The sequence below is a fragment of the Salvelinus alpinus genome, chromosome 27 (genome assembly GCF_045679555.1).
Source record: "Salvelinus alpinus chromosome 27, SLU_Salpinus.1, whole genome shotgun sequence".
NCBI classification, from domain to species: domain Eukaryota; kingdom Metazoa; phylum Chordata; class Actinopteri; order Salmoniformes; family Salmonidae; genus Salvelinus; species Salvelinus alpinus.
In genome coordinates this window covers 33,305,498-33,322,160 of record NC_092112.1, presented here as the reverse complement: position 1 = coordinate 33,322,160, position 16,663 = coordinate 33,305,498, and the positions used below count along the sequence as shown (strand labels likewise).

The following is a 16,663-nucleotide window of genomic DNA, read 5'->3' as shown; positions in this document are numbered from 1 at the left end:
GTATCCTTTCTATGTTATAAACGTCTTTTGGTCGATAGATGTCCTCTGTCCTTCGAAATATCCACTAACGATCGAACGGGACACCAAAACGTGTCCAAAGTTTCAGAGTGCACAACAAAGAAATTCCTCAAAATCGCACTAAACGGATATAAATTGCTATAAAACGGTTTAAATTAACTACCTTATGATGTTTCTAAGTCCTATATCGAATTAAATTACAGACGGATACATTTCAAGTTGATAACCGAGCCTGTGAAAATGGCGTCCGGAGGTCCCATCCTGCGTAAGGGCGAGCGTCGAAAGGGGGGCTACTCTCACTCCTTGGTCTTTTATAACCTCTGAGAGCTACCTAGAAGGCCCATTCCACTTCTCATTGGTTACTGACATCCAGGGGAAGGCGGGTGCAGTTCGTGTCGTTCCATAGGATAGACAGAGACCTTAAAAACTGATCTGAAACCAGAGCTTCGCTCTCAGACCTTTCACTGTCTGTCATGGATTTCGCTGTAGAAAGTGTTCTGGGTCACCCACAGACATAATTTCAACGTTGTATGAAACTAGAAGGTGTTTTCTATCCAATATAATTAATAATATGCATATTGTACGAGCAAGAATTGAGTACTAGGCAGTTTAATTTGGAGACGACAAAATGCTAATTCGGAACAGCACCCCCTGTAGTCGCAAGAAGTTACGGTAGCAATAGCATGGGATGCAACATTTTGGACATTGTAAAAGAAAATACAGATTACAACGATGCATTACAAGATGCTTCCATGCGACATCCATGGCTAGAGACAACAGCACGCAGCTTGCCATTGAGGTCTAAAGATGTTCGGACCCAATCTAAAATGGGACTGGCAATGTCTCCATGCTCTGTGAGCTGCTCAGTGAAGTCGCCAGACCTGTCATTCAGAAAAGCGTCTCAGAGCCTCCAGCAAGGAACACTATAGCCTTTGGGAAAATCCCCACATTTATTCAGAATCCGCCTACAGACACAAAACATTAAAAAGACGCAGTGAAAGTGCAGTAAAATACATGTTCATTTTAGTTTTCCTAGCCATATTAGCACAGCTCTACGCTAGTTATAAGGCCGATGGCTACTCAATTCATATGCCCTGTGATTCAACTTAGCGACTCAAAAGGGTCGTTCTGCGAAATGAGGCCTTTTGCATCCCTTTGATATTTTAAGTAGAAAGTGTGCATCAATATTGAATTTTAAAAGCCCTTTAAGATAGACCACATACAACATTAAATAAATGGGCTTTGTTTTACATGAATAAAGACTTGCTACAATTCTGCATTTTGGCATGTCCCTATATGTACCTACCCTGTTACTTCTAGGAAGATTGTTGACCTACTTAACCCCCAAACTCCTCCAAGTTTTCACCATCATTGTAAAGCACTAGTTATATTGTTGCTTTAACAAAGTCATTTCTGGAGGTTATTTATTCCATGTGATTAGTGATTCATAAATAAATAAATACAAATTTAAAAACTGTCCCTCATTTTAATGTCAACCGTCTTATATGAACTGAACTCTCATTTTATTATGGTGAAACTATTCCTCTTTAAATATATATTTTTTTAAAGAAACAAAGATCTAATAGTAAAATCAGTGTAAAAGCAGGTGAGATGGTTCTATTCTTTTTGGATATGTTCTGGTGTTTTGTGGTGGAAAACTGAGCGGGTTGAGCTTAACAAGTCAACCCTGTTACCCATGGAAAGACAACATTTTTTGTTAAGACTTGCATTTAATTGCCTCTCCCTGTTGCACACAACAAACTTCCATTCCTCCTGTCACTATTTATGTCTGATTTAAGGTGAAATCGTCAACCCCATTACGGTCAAACATGTTACTTAATTTGGCACTTACCAAAAGCATTTGCCTACACTCAAAAGCATTTCGCTACACTCGCATAAACATCTGCTAACCATGTGTATGTGACAAATAAAATTTGATTTGATTTGACTACAGTCATTTTTATATTTAATCTCTTGAGATGGGAAAACGTGTTTTTTTATTAAGTTGATGTGCTCTTTATGACAGAATGTTAAAATTATAAGATTATATATCTATTTTTTTTTACCAAGTTACACTACTCAAGAGACTCTTCGTGGAACAACCCAAAAGACAAAGGACAGAATTGTTACTGTGGCCGTGGCATGCGGACTGAATTAAATTATGACAAGAGAATAGAGTGCCTCACCATCTACAATCTATCTATTTCACTCAAGGAATAAATTCAGGTTCTGCAAGGATAATGACTGCTGCATTGTTATACATTAATACTATAATTAGCTTTTATGAAGGGGACAATCATCATTCGTTTTATTTAGTCGACATACTAAACCATGTAAATTACCACCCTACAGCTCTGTTGGCTTGCCTCTAAAGCTAAGCAGGATCGGGCCTGGCTGATCCCTAGACGGGAGACTAAATGCTGCTGGAATAGTCTCAAACCGTTTCCTTCATACCTTCTAGCCCCATGACCAATGCCAGGGTAGTGGTCACGAGCTTGTTACTGGTCACAAGGGAAAGGACACCCGAGATAAAAGATATTCAAGACTACAGGGACAACCAACTTGGTTGCCCTCTTTATACAAGAGCAAACAATCCCCTTCATGTCTACAGTTGAGCAGAATATAAATCTGTTAAATAAGGTAATGGTATTTTATAGGTGGCCGCCAATCTCCCTGCCAGCCCTGATCTTTTAAAGCTTTTTCACTAAATTACCTCCGACCCAGACAAATTAGGGTTTATCGGGCAAGTGGATGGCTTGTGTCTATCCCCTCAGTGAAAACATAGCGACTGGAAACCCCCTTTGTCATCACACTCCACTTATTCAATCCAGGCTGGAGAGAGGGAGGGCATGCCAGACAAAAACAAGCAATTAGCAGAAGGAGGAGGCCGAGACACAGGGCCTCTCAATAGGGGTCTATTGATGTGCAAAACGATCTGGTGGTGGCCTGCATAAGTGTGGCAACCATGTCAGAGGACCACATAGGCAGTGGATGGCAGATTAAAGAAGTGAGAACAGACTGAAAGGATGAGAAAAGGCAGCTAAACTGAGACGAGAGGGGAATGATTGCACAACGAAAGTAGGCTAAGCTCCGAATCGCTATTCACATCATGAAGAAGTAGTCTCCTAAACCACACCCACCTTGGGGGAAGTCAACTGCCATTTGCCATCTTTGCCCATTGAACATAACTACGTAAATCTAGGCTATTACTTCCCATATGGTTACAATGTTGTTTTGGTTATTGCTTGAACAGTCGCTAAGATTATATTTTGTTGTGATCGTTGCAAAATACCCATTTCAGATGTAGCAGTTGTTAGCTAGAATGCTAACACTCACCGACATGGGCTTCTAGCAAAGCTAGCCAAAGAGCATTTTACTGGTTGTAGTTGAAGTGATTTAAGCTTAATGCAGTTGATTGGCGACGATTACAAAAACATTATATTAAGCAGGATATTCAAACCTTACAATCCAATTATAATCCAAAAGTAGTGTGAAACGCACTCATAAGCAACATGTAAATGTAAGCTTTTTTTTTTTGCTTGTGGTTTATGAGAACTCCCGTGTTTTCCCCCCCAGTGGGGAAATTGTGAATAGCGACACGGAGTATTAAACACAAACTAGCAACATAGCTCATTTTCAACTGTGGCCCATGTTCAGAAGATAAATCATGACAATCCTGACAATAATACCAAAAAGGAAACTCTGGTCGCTACGTACCACCAACTCGGAGAACATGCCGTCCAGCTCATCATAGCCTGGCATGGGCAGTGAAGGCTCCATGGTCTGCAGGGCGAAGTCCTCGCGCAGCTGGTAGGTGATCTCTGGGTGGTCGCTGCCACTCTGGAAGCAGCAGAAGATGAAGGAGATTCCGGCGCCGCCGCCACCACGCTTCCGGGGTGCCATGGCTACCGCTGGTGCAGCAGAGGGTTCAGGTTTGGGGGGAGAAGGGGGTGAGGCTCTTTCTGCAACACCTGCCTCCTCTACCTCAGTGTTTCAACTCCTTTAGAGAGCCCTGTGACGGTACAAAAATGGAGAAGATGGGGTCGGTTAAACAACACAATAACTAAACAATACAACATCCCTGGTTTACACAGCATGCATTGATTATAAGTAGGGCTAGGGTTTTTTCCTGCTCTAGGCCCAATTATTTTTTCCTGATAAGGAAAAAAACTCAGTTAGCAAGGGCCAGAGATTTTCTGAGCCAAAACACAGAAAAATAGCCATAATTAAAAAGGCTTTCAGTGGCGTGATAGAAACCTCACACTTAAAATGCAAATATTTAAAGAGGTGTCTGTTAATAAAAATCAAAGGGCACACTATCCCATTTCACTGGTTGTAAACGCACTGCCACTTGTATTGATTTACAACACAGGGTAAAAAGCAGACGGTAGGTGAAATCTAGACCCTCTCCCTCAGAAGCATCAGCTTTCCCTCCAGGACGTAATGATTGTGATCAATCAAATTTCAATGAAATGTATTCATAAAGCCCTTTTTACATCAACTGATGTCACACAGTGCTGTACAGAAACCCAACCTAAAACCCCAAACAGCAAGTAATGCAGATGTAGAAGCACGGTGGTAGGCAAAAACTCCCTAGAGTAGGCAGGAGCCTAGGAAAAAACCTAGAGAGGAACCAGGCTCTGAGGGGTGGCCAGTCCTCTTCTGGCTGTGCCGGGTGGAAATTATAACAGTACATGGCCAAGATGTTCAAACGTTCACAGATGACCAGCAGGGTCAAATAATAATAAATCACAGTGGTCAGTGCAGTCTAGAAGTTGCATCTGTTAACATGTTACCATGCTACGCATGTGTAGAGGTCTAAAACAGTCAGTGACGAGCATGAGAAACACCACAGAAATGCATTTCAACCTCAGGCCTTCTGAGCACAGGTGCTATATAACTTAATCAAACCACCACAGCTGTTCAATGCTAATGAAAATTCTAGAGATACGGTAATATCATGCACGTAATATATGTCTATTAGTCATTTTTATGGGGGGGGGAAAAACAAAGAGACAATGTTGTGTAAGAAATAAAAATAGCATATGGTCAATTCTGTGGAAAAGTCAACTTGAGAATGCAAAAATAGTTATTCATTTCCAAATGACACCACATTCGTAATTATTTGTTTGAGTGTATGCTTTAGTTCACCAGTTTAAGTAAGACATTTGATGAATTTTGGTCATTACGGAGTAGGATGCCAAGTCTCTAGTAAGGCTTTTCAGTCAATCATATTCCATGGCTTTTGGAAAGGGCTCACAGAGCTTCTATTTATTTATTTTTTCCCCACTTACAGCTGTCCCCCAGTGTTTGTTATGAAGTTGACATCATAATACTACATTGAACTGTCCTGAGTTTTATTTGAGAGTTCCTACAGTCTTTTAGGAAAATGAAACGTTTTTGTAAAACATGCACCTTTCATCAGATCATCTTGAAACTTACTCTGTAAAGCCAACTTTCATCAAGGTTTTATATGGTTTATAATTGGTATCTTTTCATTGTCAGTATCCTTTTTCAGCATTATGATATAGTCACATCCATAACGGTTGTGGATTAGATGGATACGGATGCATCGTATTCTTGGCTTCAGATGCATGTGCCACATTTTGTGTGCTTCTGAGAAATATTCTTCAGACTTTCAAAGAAGCAAATTGTTGATATCATGAAAATGCTGTGTTCTCGGTAAGATTTTCTTAGAAGACACAGTATATGCCTAAATGCCTTTCTCACACATGGCAGTAACTTAGTGATAGATTTTTTGATAAAAAGGTGTTTATCCACAATCTGTGAATATTCCATGATTGTGTTATTCTAAATTAAACACACCCAAAATATTCTGACTTCATCCATTGTCCCTAAAAGTGTATTGGCGGTGTAAGAATTTGTGCAGTATCATGCCCATTTGCATGTTTTATTGGAATTTTTCAGAAAAGGCAATAATACATTAAAAAAAAATCTAAAATGTGTCTACATTCAACTGTCCAAGGTCAATTTCGACGCATATGAAGATAAAAAAAAAAGATGTTTCACCCATTATGGTGTGTTGCCTTCCTGGCCTTGTAGTATACTATTCTGGTTACCTGTAATAATGTAACCCTAAAGTACTCGGCCTTCTGCTGACATTTTTAAAACATTCCAGATGACAACTAATCGATTTTGATCGCAAAATCAGACTATTTCACTGTCACATCCATAACGATCGTATTTCCTCTCTAAAGTAATAATGGATATGACAATCTTTTCCTTCAAAATGGCTATGAATGTTTTAACCTAAGACTTACAAACTCCAGAGTTTTCTAATAAGTTAAGTCTCCCATAAAGCTTCTTTTTTTTTTTGTCCAACATGCTTATATTTAGGAGGCAGTTTTTTGGGGGTATACACTCCCCCCAAGGGGTACTATAGACACATACGTCAACATTTTAATTTTTGTTTAGTTAGTCCAATATGTGAGAAATTCAATTTGGGATTTTGCATGCAAATGTCACATCCATAACGCTGGAATCGCCAATATAGGCAAAAATATAATTTTCTTTATACTTCCATAGTATGCCTCCCCAAGTCCTCCAGAAAGCGATACGGGTCAGCTGTCTCAGCTACAATCTATGATAGCCCTTTGAGCTTGTAACAAATTTCACTACCACTCTGCTACTGTCTCTAGCCATACACCAGTCTAGGATCAGATATTTTATCACAGGGCGGGCCAAGACATGGGGCAGAGGTCACCGCCCCACTCAGAGCTGCTGAAATGTGCCCATTTCAGAGACGCTGTCTTATGCCAGCAGAAGATGCTGGGTAAACAACACCTGCCTATATGGGCTCAAGCCATGCCTCACATAGCCCTGTGCTAACGTCTGTTTTCACATTTTCACAAAAATGTGAGCATTCCAGGCGTTGCTCTGTGGGGACATGCACCATGTGTAGCTTTACTGGGGTGGGTTGAGCCTATATTTCAGATACATTTTCCTGTACACGCACAGATGAGATTTGCCATTAACAATTAAAGGATCACACCACCCCACAGTTCATCCAGTCAGCCAGAAAGTTCAAGTGGTGTAACACAGCAGGGTGATCCACAAGTGTAGCATTACTCATGCAGAAGCAGGGAGTGCACACCTGTGCAGAGTGAGGGTATAATGACAGAGGTGAGGGCGGCGGTATGGTATCTCAGCCCAGCTGCTTAGCCCGTGGGCTGCGGACAATTGTTGGAAAAACACGGTAGGGTTTCACCTCACCTCGGTGAATGTGTCAGTGTAGCCCAGATAATGAGTTTGCAAGGACAAAGCATGGGGCAAGGAAAACATTTCAAGTTGTAGAAGGTGGAGTCCTATGTGGTAAAGTTATACACAATAGAGTAAATGTAGGGTCTCAGAGGGAATCGCCCACATTTCCTCCAAGGGGGCCAGGGCTGTCCTGGCATAGATGCCTGACAGAGTTCTGGCCACACCACAGTGGCACAGCTGAACCTCAAATCTCAGCTAATCTGACGCCGGAGAGAAATTCCCAGCTGCCTCTTCTTTAAAAAAAACTGTCAGACTGCGCTCACGCCGTGTCTAGACTTGACAGTTCATGCAGCTTTAGTATTCTGATCATAGAGTTCTGATCATGGAATCCCGAACGCATCATGCATCTACACTTAAATGTATCCATTGTGTCCAGATTCCCTTTTCCTGTGCTATATTCAAATGCCAGTATGCATTCTACAAAACAGTGGAATAGGCAAAATATGATAACACAACAACTGATGGCAGTAGCTAACTACTGTAGCTAACTAGCTAGCAAGCAACGCTAAAGGGATTGCAAAGAAGTTAGCATAACTCTAGCCAAACAAAACAACTGTTTTCCTAAATATTAGCTAGCTGGCTACCATTTGAGGCCAGCAAACACATTAAATCACATGTATTTCTTCCAACGTTATAATGAAAAGGTGCCTCTAGGTCCCAAAACACACATTTCTGGAGACTTGTGGGAGGAGTGCTGATGACGTCAGCCACTGTATGCGCTTTTGGTAGCCAGATTGCATCCAGAAGAAATCAGCACACAATGCATCCCTGACCGTGCCTTTTGCTAGGTTACTCGTGGGTGTGGTTTTGCACCAAGTTTGGCGTGGATAAAAAGGACGCTCTCTGACCACCTCCTGAAGTGGTCAAGGTGGTCAGCCAGATCTGAACGCAACAGACCAGAAAGCAACTTTTTTGCGTCCACCTGTCTTTTCAATGTGATCTTCGCATTCTGATAGCTGAAGTCACATGTAAGTATCAAGGTGTAGACACGACCTGGCTACACTTGACACTGTGATCCTTAAGTGAAAAGAGTAAGCACCTTTGCATAATGTCACGTATTCGAGCACTCAGAATTTTTGTACACATTCTTAGCAGAGATTCGAACAACAACAAAAAACATTCCTTATGTACATGTGATTATGAATGCAAATCGGTCTCATTCAAGCAATGAGGGAGGCTAAAATATTGCTGAGGGATAAGACAAAGTCCACCAATGTCGACAAGTGTTCAAACACAACCCCTCCTTTTGGGGCAGTCCACCACAGAACAACCAGCTGTGATCTAGCTGTGCATCTCTCGATACTCCAATAGGGTTGTGTGGAACATCCTGACACAGATACTGCCCAATACCAGTGGGAGAAAAAAAATCTGTTCTGGCCACCACCCGAACTGTGCAAGCAGTCAAGGGTCACCATGCTTTCCTGCCCGCAGCACAGCAGCATCAAAACATGGCCAAAACATGCGGCGAACGAGCGAGAGATCTGTCAGCAGCTGTCTCTAGTCCCTGCTGGACCTCCGTGATCAAACACTTCACTCCAGCAGCAAAAAGTGTGGCCCTGAATGATCGCTGCAACAACAAACTGTAATTTATTGTTGAGTACAAGTGCAGTGCGCAGGTGCATGTTTGAAGCAGACTCAAATCCAAATGTGAGCAAGCTGGACTCTTAAAGCCAGAGCAAAGCATCTGGAAACGATTCCTATTATCCCTTTGTATAGTCTTTGGTGCATTTAGATATTCTACCATCTCCATCCCTGTGGAAGCTATATTTGCTCCAGAGTCTTGGACTCCCGGTCCTCTTGGCTGAACTTATGACCTGTGATATTGTGGTTTGACCAAAAGGGGTGGTTTGGAGAAATGGTTTTGTGGTACCACCTCATTGGTACTGAGCAGTTCAGAAACACATCTGACAAACACAGTACTATTGAGTCTGCCAAAACAATAATCTGTGTGAGGAGACTAAGACACACAACAACAAAGTCTTAAATTGAGTAGGACAAGCTCAACAATGACAGGGCTCCAGAGTGCGACCATTTGGTCGCATTTTGCGACCCTTTCACTTGACTGTGCGAGTTCGATAGGCTATAGCCTAAAGTTTTAAATATACTACACATCGAAACATAAGGAATATTTTTTTTGTAATTTGTTATAGGTAGTCTTTAGGGACACGCAACTCTGGCTCAGTCGGCCAACATCACTCGTATATTTTTCACATTCAGTTTTATAAACTCTATTTCCACAGGGAAAACGATCACATTCCTCAGCAAAGAGGTCCTTAAATCAACAATTTAAGTGCCCCAGAGGCACCATAACATCAAGTTGCAGGGAACTCTGTCGATCATTCCATACATGGGGTGCAAAGAAACTGAAAGCAGATTTACCTGACTCAATAGAGATCCCCGAGACCAGGTCTAGTAGTTTGTACATCTGTAGGTTAACAATGAAGTAAAGTACGATGGAGGTTTGTGCAAAAGGGCTTTATTAACAAAAAGAGTGCAATGCATCTATGTACAAGACTTCAAAAGAGGCCCAGCCTACTTTCTGATACAGAATGCAGTGATGTGTACTGAACCTGTCGCACGTAATAAAGCGTATTGCGCCATAATAAACTGCGTCCAATGGCTTCAATACAGTTGCAACTGCATTCATATAGACCAGGGGTGTCAAATTAAATTTTGCCCCAGGGGGCTGCATTCGTTCATCAACGAGTTCTGGAAGGACACACTGAAAATTGGTTACATTTCCTCACCATCCAAATTTGCAAAACATAGAGAACTATTCATCGTTTTGAAATGTTCTATACTCCCGACTGTCTAGTTTAATTCCAGTGATTATTAGCGAGCTGGACACAGTCAATAAACGGTATAAATGTAGGTTCATTATCATTATTAGACACCCCTGATATAGACGATATCGTCATAGACTATAACTGTTATGAATGTCGACAATAATTTTTCCCCTGCTATTTAAAAGGCATGACATTGATGGCACTGGCTACGCCAGGTCAAAGGTTTATTTCTCCATTTCGTTCTACTCTCAGATCTGAACGAGTCTCTTACATCCAAATGGGCATGGGTCTGTTGGGGTCTGATTTCCATGGGCTTTTTTGGACCTCTAGTTGGGAGACCTTGTGAGTTTTAAAGAGCGTGAGTGCAAAAGCAGGAGTGTGAAAAATTGTGGGAGAATGTGGGGGTGGGGGAATGTAATAAAGGGAGCGTGAAACGAGGGAGGGCGAGAGTCTGTGTGCGCCAGATTAGGAGTAATGTCACCGTAAACCTCAGAGGGTTTGCATGTTTACAGTCATTTCATTAACCTGACTCTGGCCCCTGAACTTGCCCCTCTATAAGGTTGTATGTGAAGCTTTCAAGTTTTCCCCCCTCCCATTGGCTTGTCAAGACAGGATCACATTCCACTCATATTTTGGAGGGCTCAATGACCCTGAACAACTTCAACACAACAACACCTACCAGCTACTCTCACCTCATATTACTAGTTCTCCCACACTCTCGACCACATTATTACTTGCAATAATATCGCTCTCTTCGATACATGCACACAAAAACACAATTCCACAAACGAACCAAAAACTCTAATTCTTATTCTGATAGACAAGTCTACTCCTGGCTTGGTGCGGAGTTCCTGTGTAGAGTAGCTTAAAATCGTTGTAGCTTGAGACAAGGGCACATTACATGCAGTACTTGTATCCGAGATTAAGCCCAAGAAGCATTCACCTACAGTGGGGCAAAAAAGTATTTAGTCTGCCACCAATTGTGCAAGTTCTCCCACTTAAAAAGATGAGAGAGGCCTGTAATTCTCATCATAGGTACACTTCAACTATGACAGACAAAATGAGAAAAATCCAGAAAATCACATTGTAGGATTTTTAATGAATTTATTTGCAAATTATGGTGGAAAATAAGTATTTGGTCACCTACAAACAAGCAAGATTTCTGGCTCTCACAGACCTGTAACTTCTTCTTTAAGAGGCTCCTCTGTCCTCCACTCGTTACCTGTATTAATGGCACCTGTTTGAACTTGTTATCAGTATAAAAGACACCTGTCCACAACCTCAAACAGTCACACTCCAAACTCCACTATGGCCAAGACCAAAGAGCTGTCAAAGGACACCAGAAACAAAATTGTAGACCTGCACCAGGCTGGGAAGACTGAATCTGCAATAGGTAAGTAGCTTGGTTTGAAGAAATCAACTGTGGGAGCAATTATTAGGAAATGGAAGACATACAAGACCACTGATAATCTCCCTCGATCTGGGGCTCCACGCAAGTTCTCATCCCGTGGGGTCAAAATGATCACAAGAACGGTGAGCAAAAATCCCAGAACCACACGGGGGGACCTAGTGAATGACCTGCAGAGAGCTGGGACCAAAGTAACAAAGCCTACCATCAGTAACACACTACGCCGCCAGGGACTCAAATCCTGCAGTGCCAGACGTGTCCCCCTGCTTAAGCCAGTACATGTCCAGGCCCGTCTGAAGTTTGGATGATCCAGAAGAATGAGCATTTGGATGATCCAGAAGAAGATTGGGAGAATGTCATATGGTCAGATGAAACCAAAATATAAACTTTTTGGTAAAAACTCAACTCGTCGTGTTTGGAGGACAAAGAATGCGGAGTTGCATCCAAAGAACACCATACCTACTGTGAAGCATGGGGGTGGAAACATCATGCTTTGGGGCTGTTTTTCTGCAAAGGGATCAGGACGACTGATCCGTGTAAAGGAAAGAATGAATGGGGCCATGTATCGTGAGATTTTGAATGAAAACCTCCTTCCATCAGCAAGGGCATTGAAGATGAAACGTGGCTGGGTCTTTCAGCATGACAATGATCCCAAACACACCGCCCGGGCAACGAAGGAGTGGCTTCGTAAGAAGCATTTCAAGGTCCTGGAGTGGCCTAGCCAGTCTCCAGATCTCAACCCCATAGAAAATCTTTGGAGGGAGTTGAAAGTCCATGTTGCCCAGCAACAGCCCCAAAACATCACTGCTCTAGAGGAGATCTGCATGGAGGAATGGGACAAAATACCAGCAACAGTGTGTGAAAACCTTGTGAAGACTTACAGAAAACGTTTGACCTCTGTCATTGCCAACAAAGGGTATATAACAAAGTATTGAGAAACTTTTGTTATTGACCAAATACTTATTTTCCACCATAATTTGCAAATACATTTATTAAAAATCCTACAATGTGATTTTCTGGATTTTTTTTTCTCATTTTGTCTGTCATAGTTGAAGTGTACCTATGATGATAATTACAGGCCTCTCTCATCTTTTTAAGTGGGAGAACTTGCACAATTGGTGGCTGACTAAATACTTTTTTGCCCCACTGTATATTAGGTCTTGCAGAGAAAAAAAACAGAAGAGAAGATCCCTAAACGTGGGTGGTGCTCACGTTCCTAAACCATGTATCTGACTAAGGAAGGTGGTGGATGAATGTGGACAGAGGTGCATCATCGCTGGCGGTCTGGAGGCAACCCCACAAAGGAGGCCTGTTGTGCTGCACACATCAAACGAGAGCTGGCACCTTTACTCTAGCAGCCTCCCTCCCTTCTGGCTCCCGCTCTCACATAACCAACCCTCTTCTCGCTCTCCTCTTTCATCGCGCTCTCACTTGCCTCTTCTCTCCCTCGATCCCCTTCCTCTCTCCCCTGCCTCGCTCAGTTTCTTTGAGATGTTCTGTTTTATCTCTTGGCTTGCTCAAGCTTCAAACACTGTGCCAGATAACCTTTATGGGTAGAAACAAGGAGAGGAGGACTTCGTCTCCATATCACTTATAACCTACCGTTCCTTCCATTCCATTATGAAAAGACATTACCATCTTTAGTGCACAGCCCTATTAGAGTATGTTAAAAACTCAGTCTTCCCTCATCCCTTCCCTGGACCAGTAACTGATGTTTGATTCATTAATCCAGTCAGGTCCGACGATTAGGCTACCGTCGGGAAAAGGGGAAGTAAGCGTGCATTTTCAATAACGGCTTGAATCCCTCTGGGGCATCGAGAGATTAAATGGCATCCCATTTGCTCCTCTTTCCAAAAGACATGTCATGACATCACGTTGACTTTGGCTCACTCAACATGCACTTCTGCTTGCAATTCAATCTGAAGGTGAACACAAAAATCAATGGCTTGGCTAGCGGCTACAGCGTTGGTGAGCACACAGAAAAGTCCAGCACTCGCTCGAGTCCAGCACAAGGAAATAACGTTGCGGATAAAGTTCGAAATGACACAATTGCATGTCCACAACATCTAAAGACCTGCATCACTAGCCTATACCAAGAGCGTTGCCCTTTCTAAAAGGCCGTATTTGGGTGTTTTTGGAGCTTTTATTCATGTTGTTTTATCCATGTCCTGGCAATGCAGAATGAGCAAGTCTATCGCTGGTTGGGGTAAGTTTCTGGTTGGGGTAAACCATGTGAACTCACCCAAAAAGTGTCTGGAACAGGGTTTCCATTAGCCGTTAATAGCCGGCTTTTGGCCAATAAAAAAAACTGGAAAAAACGATAAAAAAAATTGAGGCCAGCCAAATGCGAAAATGCATTTTAGCCCATTCATTGATTGGAATACCAGTCGATGAAGCGTAAGAGCTGCTGCTACAGATCAAAACAGCTTGTTTGTTGCTGATGGAGTGAAATGTGCTTTTATAAGCCCAATCATTGCGCAACAATTCTAAATGCAATCACATCTTAACAGTTTATGGCCACGATTAAAAATAGCCATTTTTATTTCTCAAATGGTAATTGAAGCACACTTCCCATTCGCCATTCAAATGCATAGGCAACTAAGCAGGCGTCAGCATGTCACACCACTTTGCAATGAGCTGGATGCAGTATACATTTTGAAAACAAACTTCAAAAAAAATTGAAACCTGAAAATTTGACTACTTTATTGCGAGGCATATCTTACCTTGCTTCCAAGTAGCCTAGCCAAAATCCAACCAAACATGCAGGCAATTATTTTATAAAATACATCCATATGCCATTGAAGCCTGTAGCTAATTCTCTCATGTTCTATTGGTTTTCAAATCAACTTTCTTTCATTGTCCAGAAGCCAAAGACACAATCCTAGTCATATTAGCAAACCATGCTAGTTGTTGCACTTTCAGATCTCCCCTCTTTCTAAATTTGTAATTGATATTTTCATCTCCATCTCATGAAACAGCTTGCATATGTGGTTCCCTTTTGACAATAATTTTTTCCCCTGCTAATTGCGGGAACATTTGCACGCAACCTACTGCCTTGTGTACATTGCTGCGCTTATAACATTAAGAAATAATAGTTTGTCAACATTTTAAGCTAAACGTTCTGATCTGTTGCATGAACACCATTGCTTTTGAATGTTTTTGGGATGTAGGCCTACAGGTTGTATGAATTTGGGATCTATTGTCCCACAACTGTCCCAGTCTGTTAGGAATAGGCTATTTCTTTCTGTCATTCTGAGCACCGTGGGTGGACGCCATAATCAGGTTACGCACACAATGCATATGGGTCCGGTACATTTGGTTGGAAAATATTAACTTTTCCTTTAATAAAGCATCAAAAACTGTACACCTAATATGGACATAACCCTAGACTTCTGACTCAAACAACTAAGTGCTGTAAATGCATAAGCTATAACACTATGTACTACGTTACCATAACAGCAATTTGGTCCGTTTTAAAGGGGACTAAAACCGAGTTTGTAGAGTGTAACATAATTGCACACGTGAGTCACTTGCGAGTGTATGGCAAGTCCCGAACACAAAAGTAACAGAGTTCTTATGAAAGTATTTGTGTGTGTGTGTTGATGTGACAGGGGAGCAGTGTCTCTGAAGTGTGAATGTCACATGGGCGAAAGCCCAAGGTGTTCATGGGAGTGGCGTCTGAGATCCTTCTCAGATGACTGGATTAACAAAGAGAAGAACAGACAGAGAAAGAGAAAGGAAGGAAGTTTTGCTTGGAATTGACTTTGGCTAGTGTTAGGGGAATCAGTGACTGTTGGAAAAAACACATTTGACTTGGGTAAATGGCTTAAGGTCGTCTTTAACCGAGAACACATCAATGGGGCGACAGTTCAGTCAACACTTAGTGTCATGACCTAGGATGAGAAAATGCATTTATTTAACTGGCCAACTACGACCGACGGTTCTAAACTCCACAATTGTATATAGTCAAGGCTGGACTAGGTAGCTGTAGTGCACTGACAAGTTACCTAGGGACTGGTACTGCAGAGTACAGTATGTGAGCATATCTAGGAGGTGAAGAACAACAATATGAAGACCCATTACAACAACAAAAAATGTGTCTTTTTAAAACTGCAAATTACTGCAGTAAAAAATAAAGAATATTGGCCAGTATTTGTAGCATACTGCAGTTATACTGCACTCTAACTGCACACTTTTTTGTAAGGGAAGGAACTCCATTTATCCAAAGACTGTTGTTTTCCAGAGAGTATGAGCCGAACTCCTGATGGTCATATGGTCTGAGCTTGTGTTCCACATGGAGACCTCTGATACTTCACCACGCACCGTACAAACTGGTTACAGAGTATGTTTATTTGAGTATAAAGCCAGCCCTAGTCTTTCCCCTTACAGAGCCATGGTAAGGACAGTGCATTTGCCCACTGTAGTCACACAGCGCGAGTAAAAGACAAATCAGGTTCTCGGGTAAAATCAACACAGGGCAAATTCCACACTCCTTCCTGACTGGGGCAATTGAGGGAGTGAGGATAAAAGAGCTGGCTGAAAGACGGGCAGGGTTGTCAATCTCAACAAGACATGTCGTCCACCCCCCAGTCTAAACTTCACTGCCATGAGTTTGCATTCTTCCCCAGGTCGACCTTCAAATTGAGGTTAAAGAAATGGCAAGCGTTTGGTACAGAGGTTTAACTGCTTTGAAAGTAAACCTGGCCTGAAGTTCTCTGGTGACTCCCCAAATATCATTCAAGTTAGGGATGGTGCGGCTATTACAATATTCAAATTGATATTAGTACTCAAATACTTGAGTAATATGTTTTTTAAAAATTGCACTAAAAAGGCTTTTTCTAAATTAAATTAAAATAACCATGTGACATTGTAACATACAAGGTAGTCTCGTGTTTTGGAGAATTTTGTATTGCAAAAACGGTTTAAATGGTCCACTGGCTCCCTGCAGCAAAATTATTATTGGATGTTACATTTCAAGAACCCGCCCGTAGAAGCGGTGCTGGGTGTTATGTGCGTCACAAAATCTGGAAGACTGTCCTTACAAAAACAAAATAATTGGCAGTGGGAGAACATATTCAAGTAAGTAAATAAATAACAAAAATAATGTAAAACAAGATGTATTATTAGCTAGCTGGCTACAGTAGGCCACTTACTAAGCTAACTCAACTGA

The 16,663-nt window shown here is 41.8% G+C and overlaps 1 protein-coding gene across 4 annotated transcripts in view; it reads right to left on the bottom strand.

Moving 5' to 3' along the window:
• Positions 1-16,663, bottom strand: part of LOC139556432 (disheveled-associated activator of morphogenesis 1-like) — a 122,363-nt gene that overhangs the window by 58,772 nt on the left and 46,928 nt on the right. For all 4 annotated transcript variants that reach the window (XM_071370375.1, XM_071370378.1, XM_071370376.1 and 1 more), the window contains exon 2: positions 3,736-4,030. In XM_071370375.1, the coding sequence (XP_071226476.1) occupies positions 3,736-3,921 (186 nt within the window). In that variant the 5' untranslated portion in view covers positions 3,922-4,030. The remainder of the gene's footprint in view (positions 1-3,735; positions 4,031-16,663) is intronic.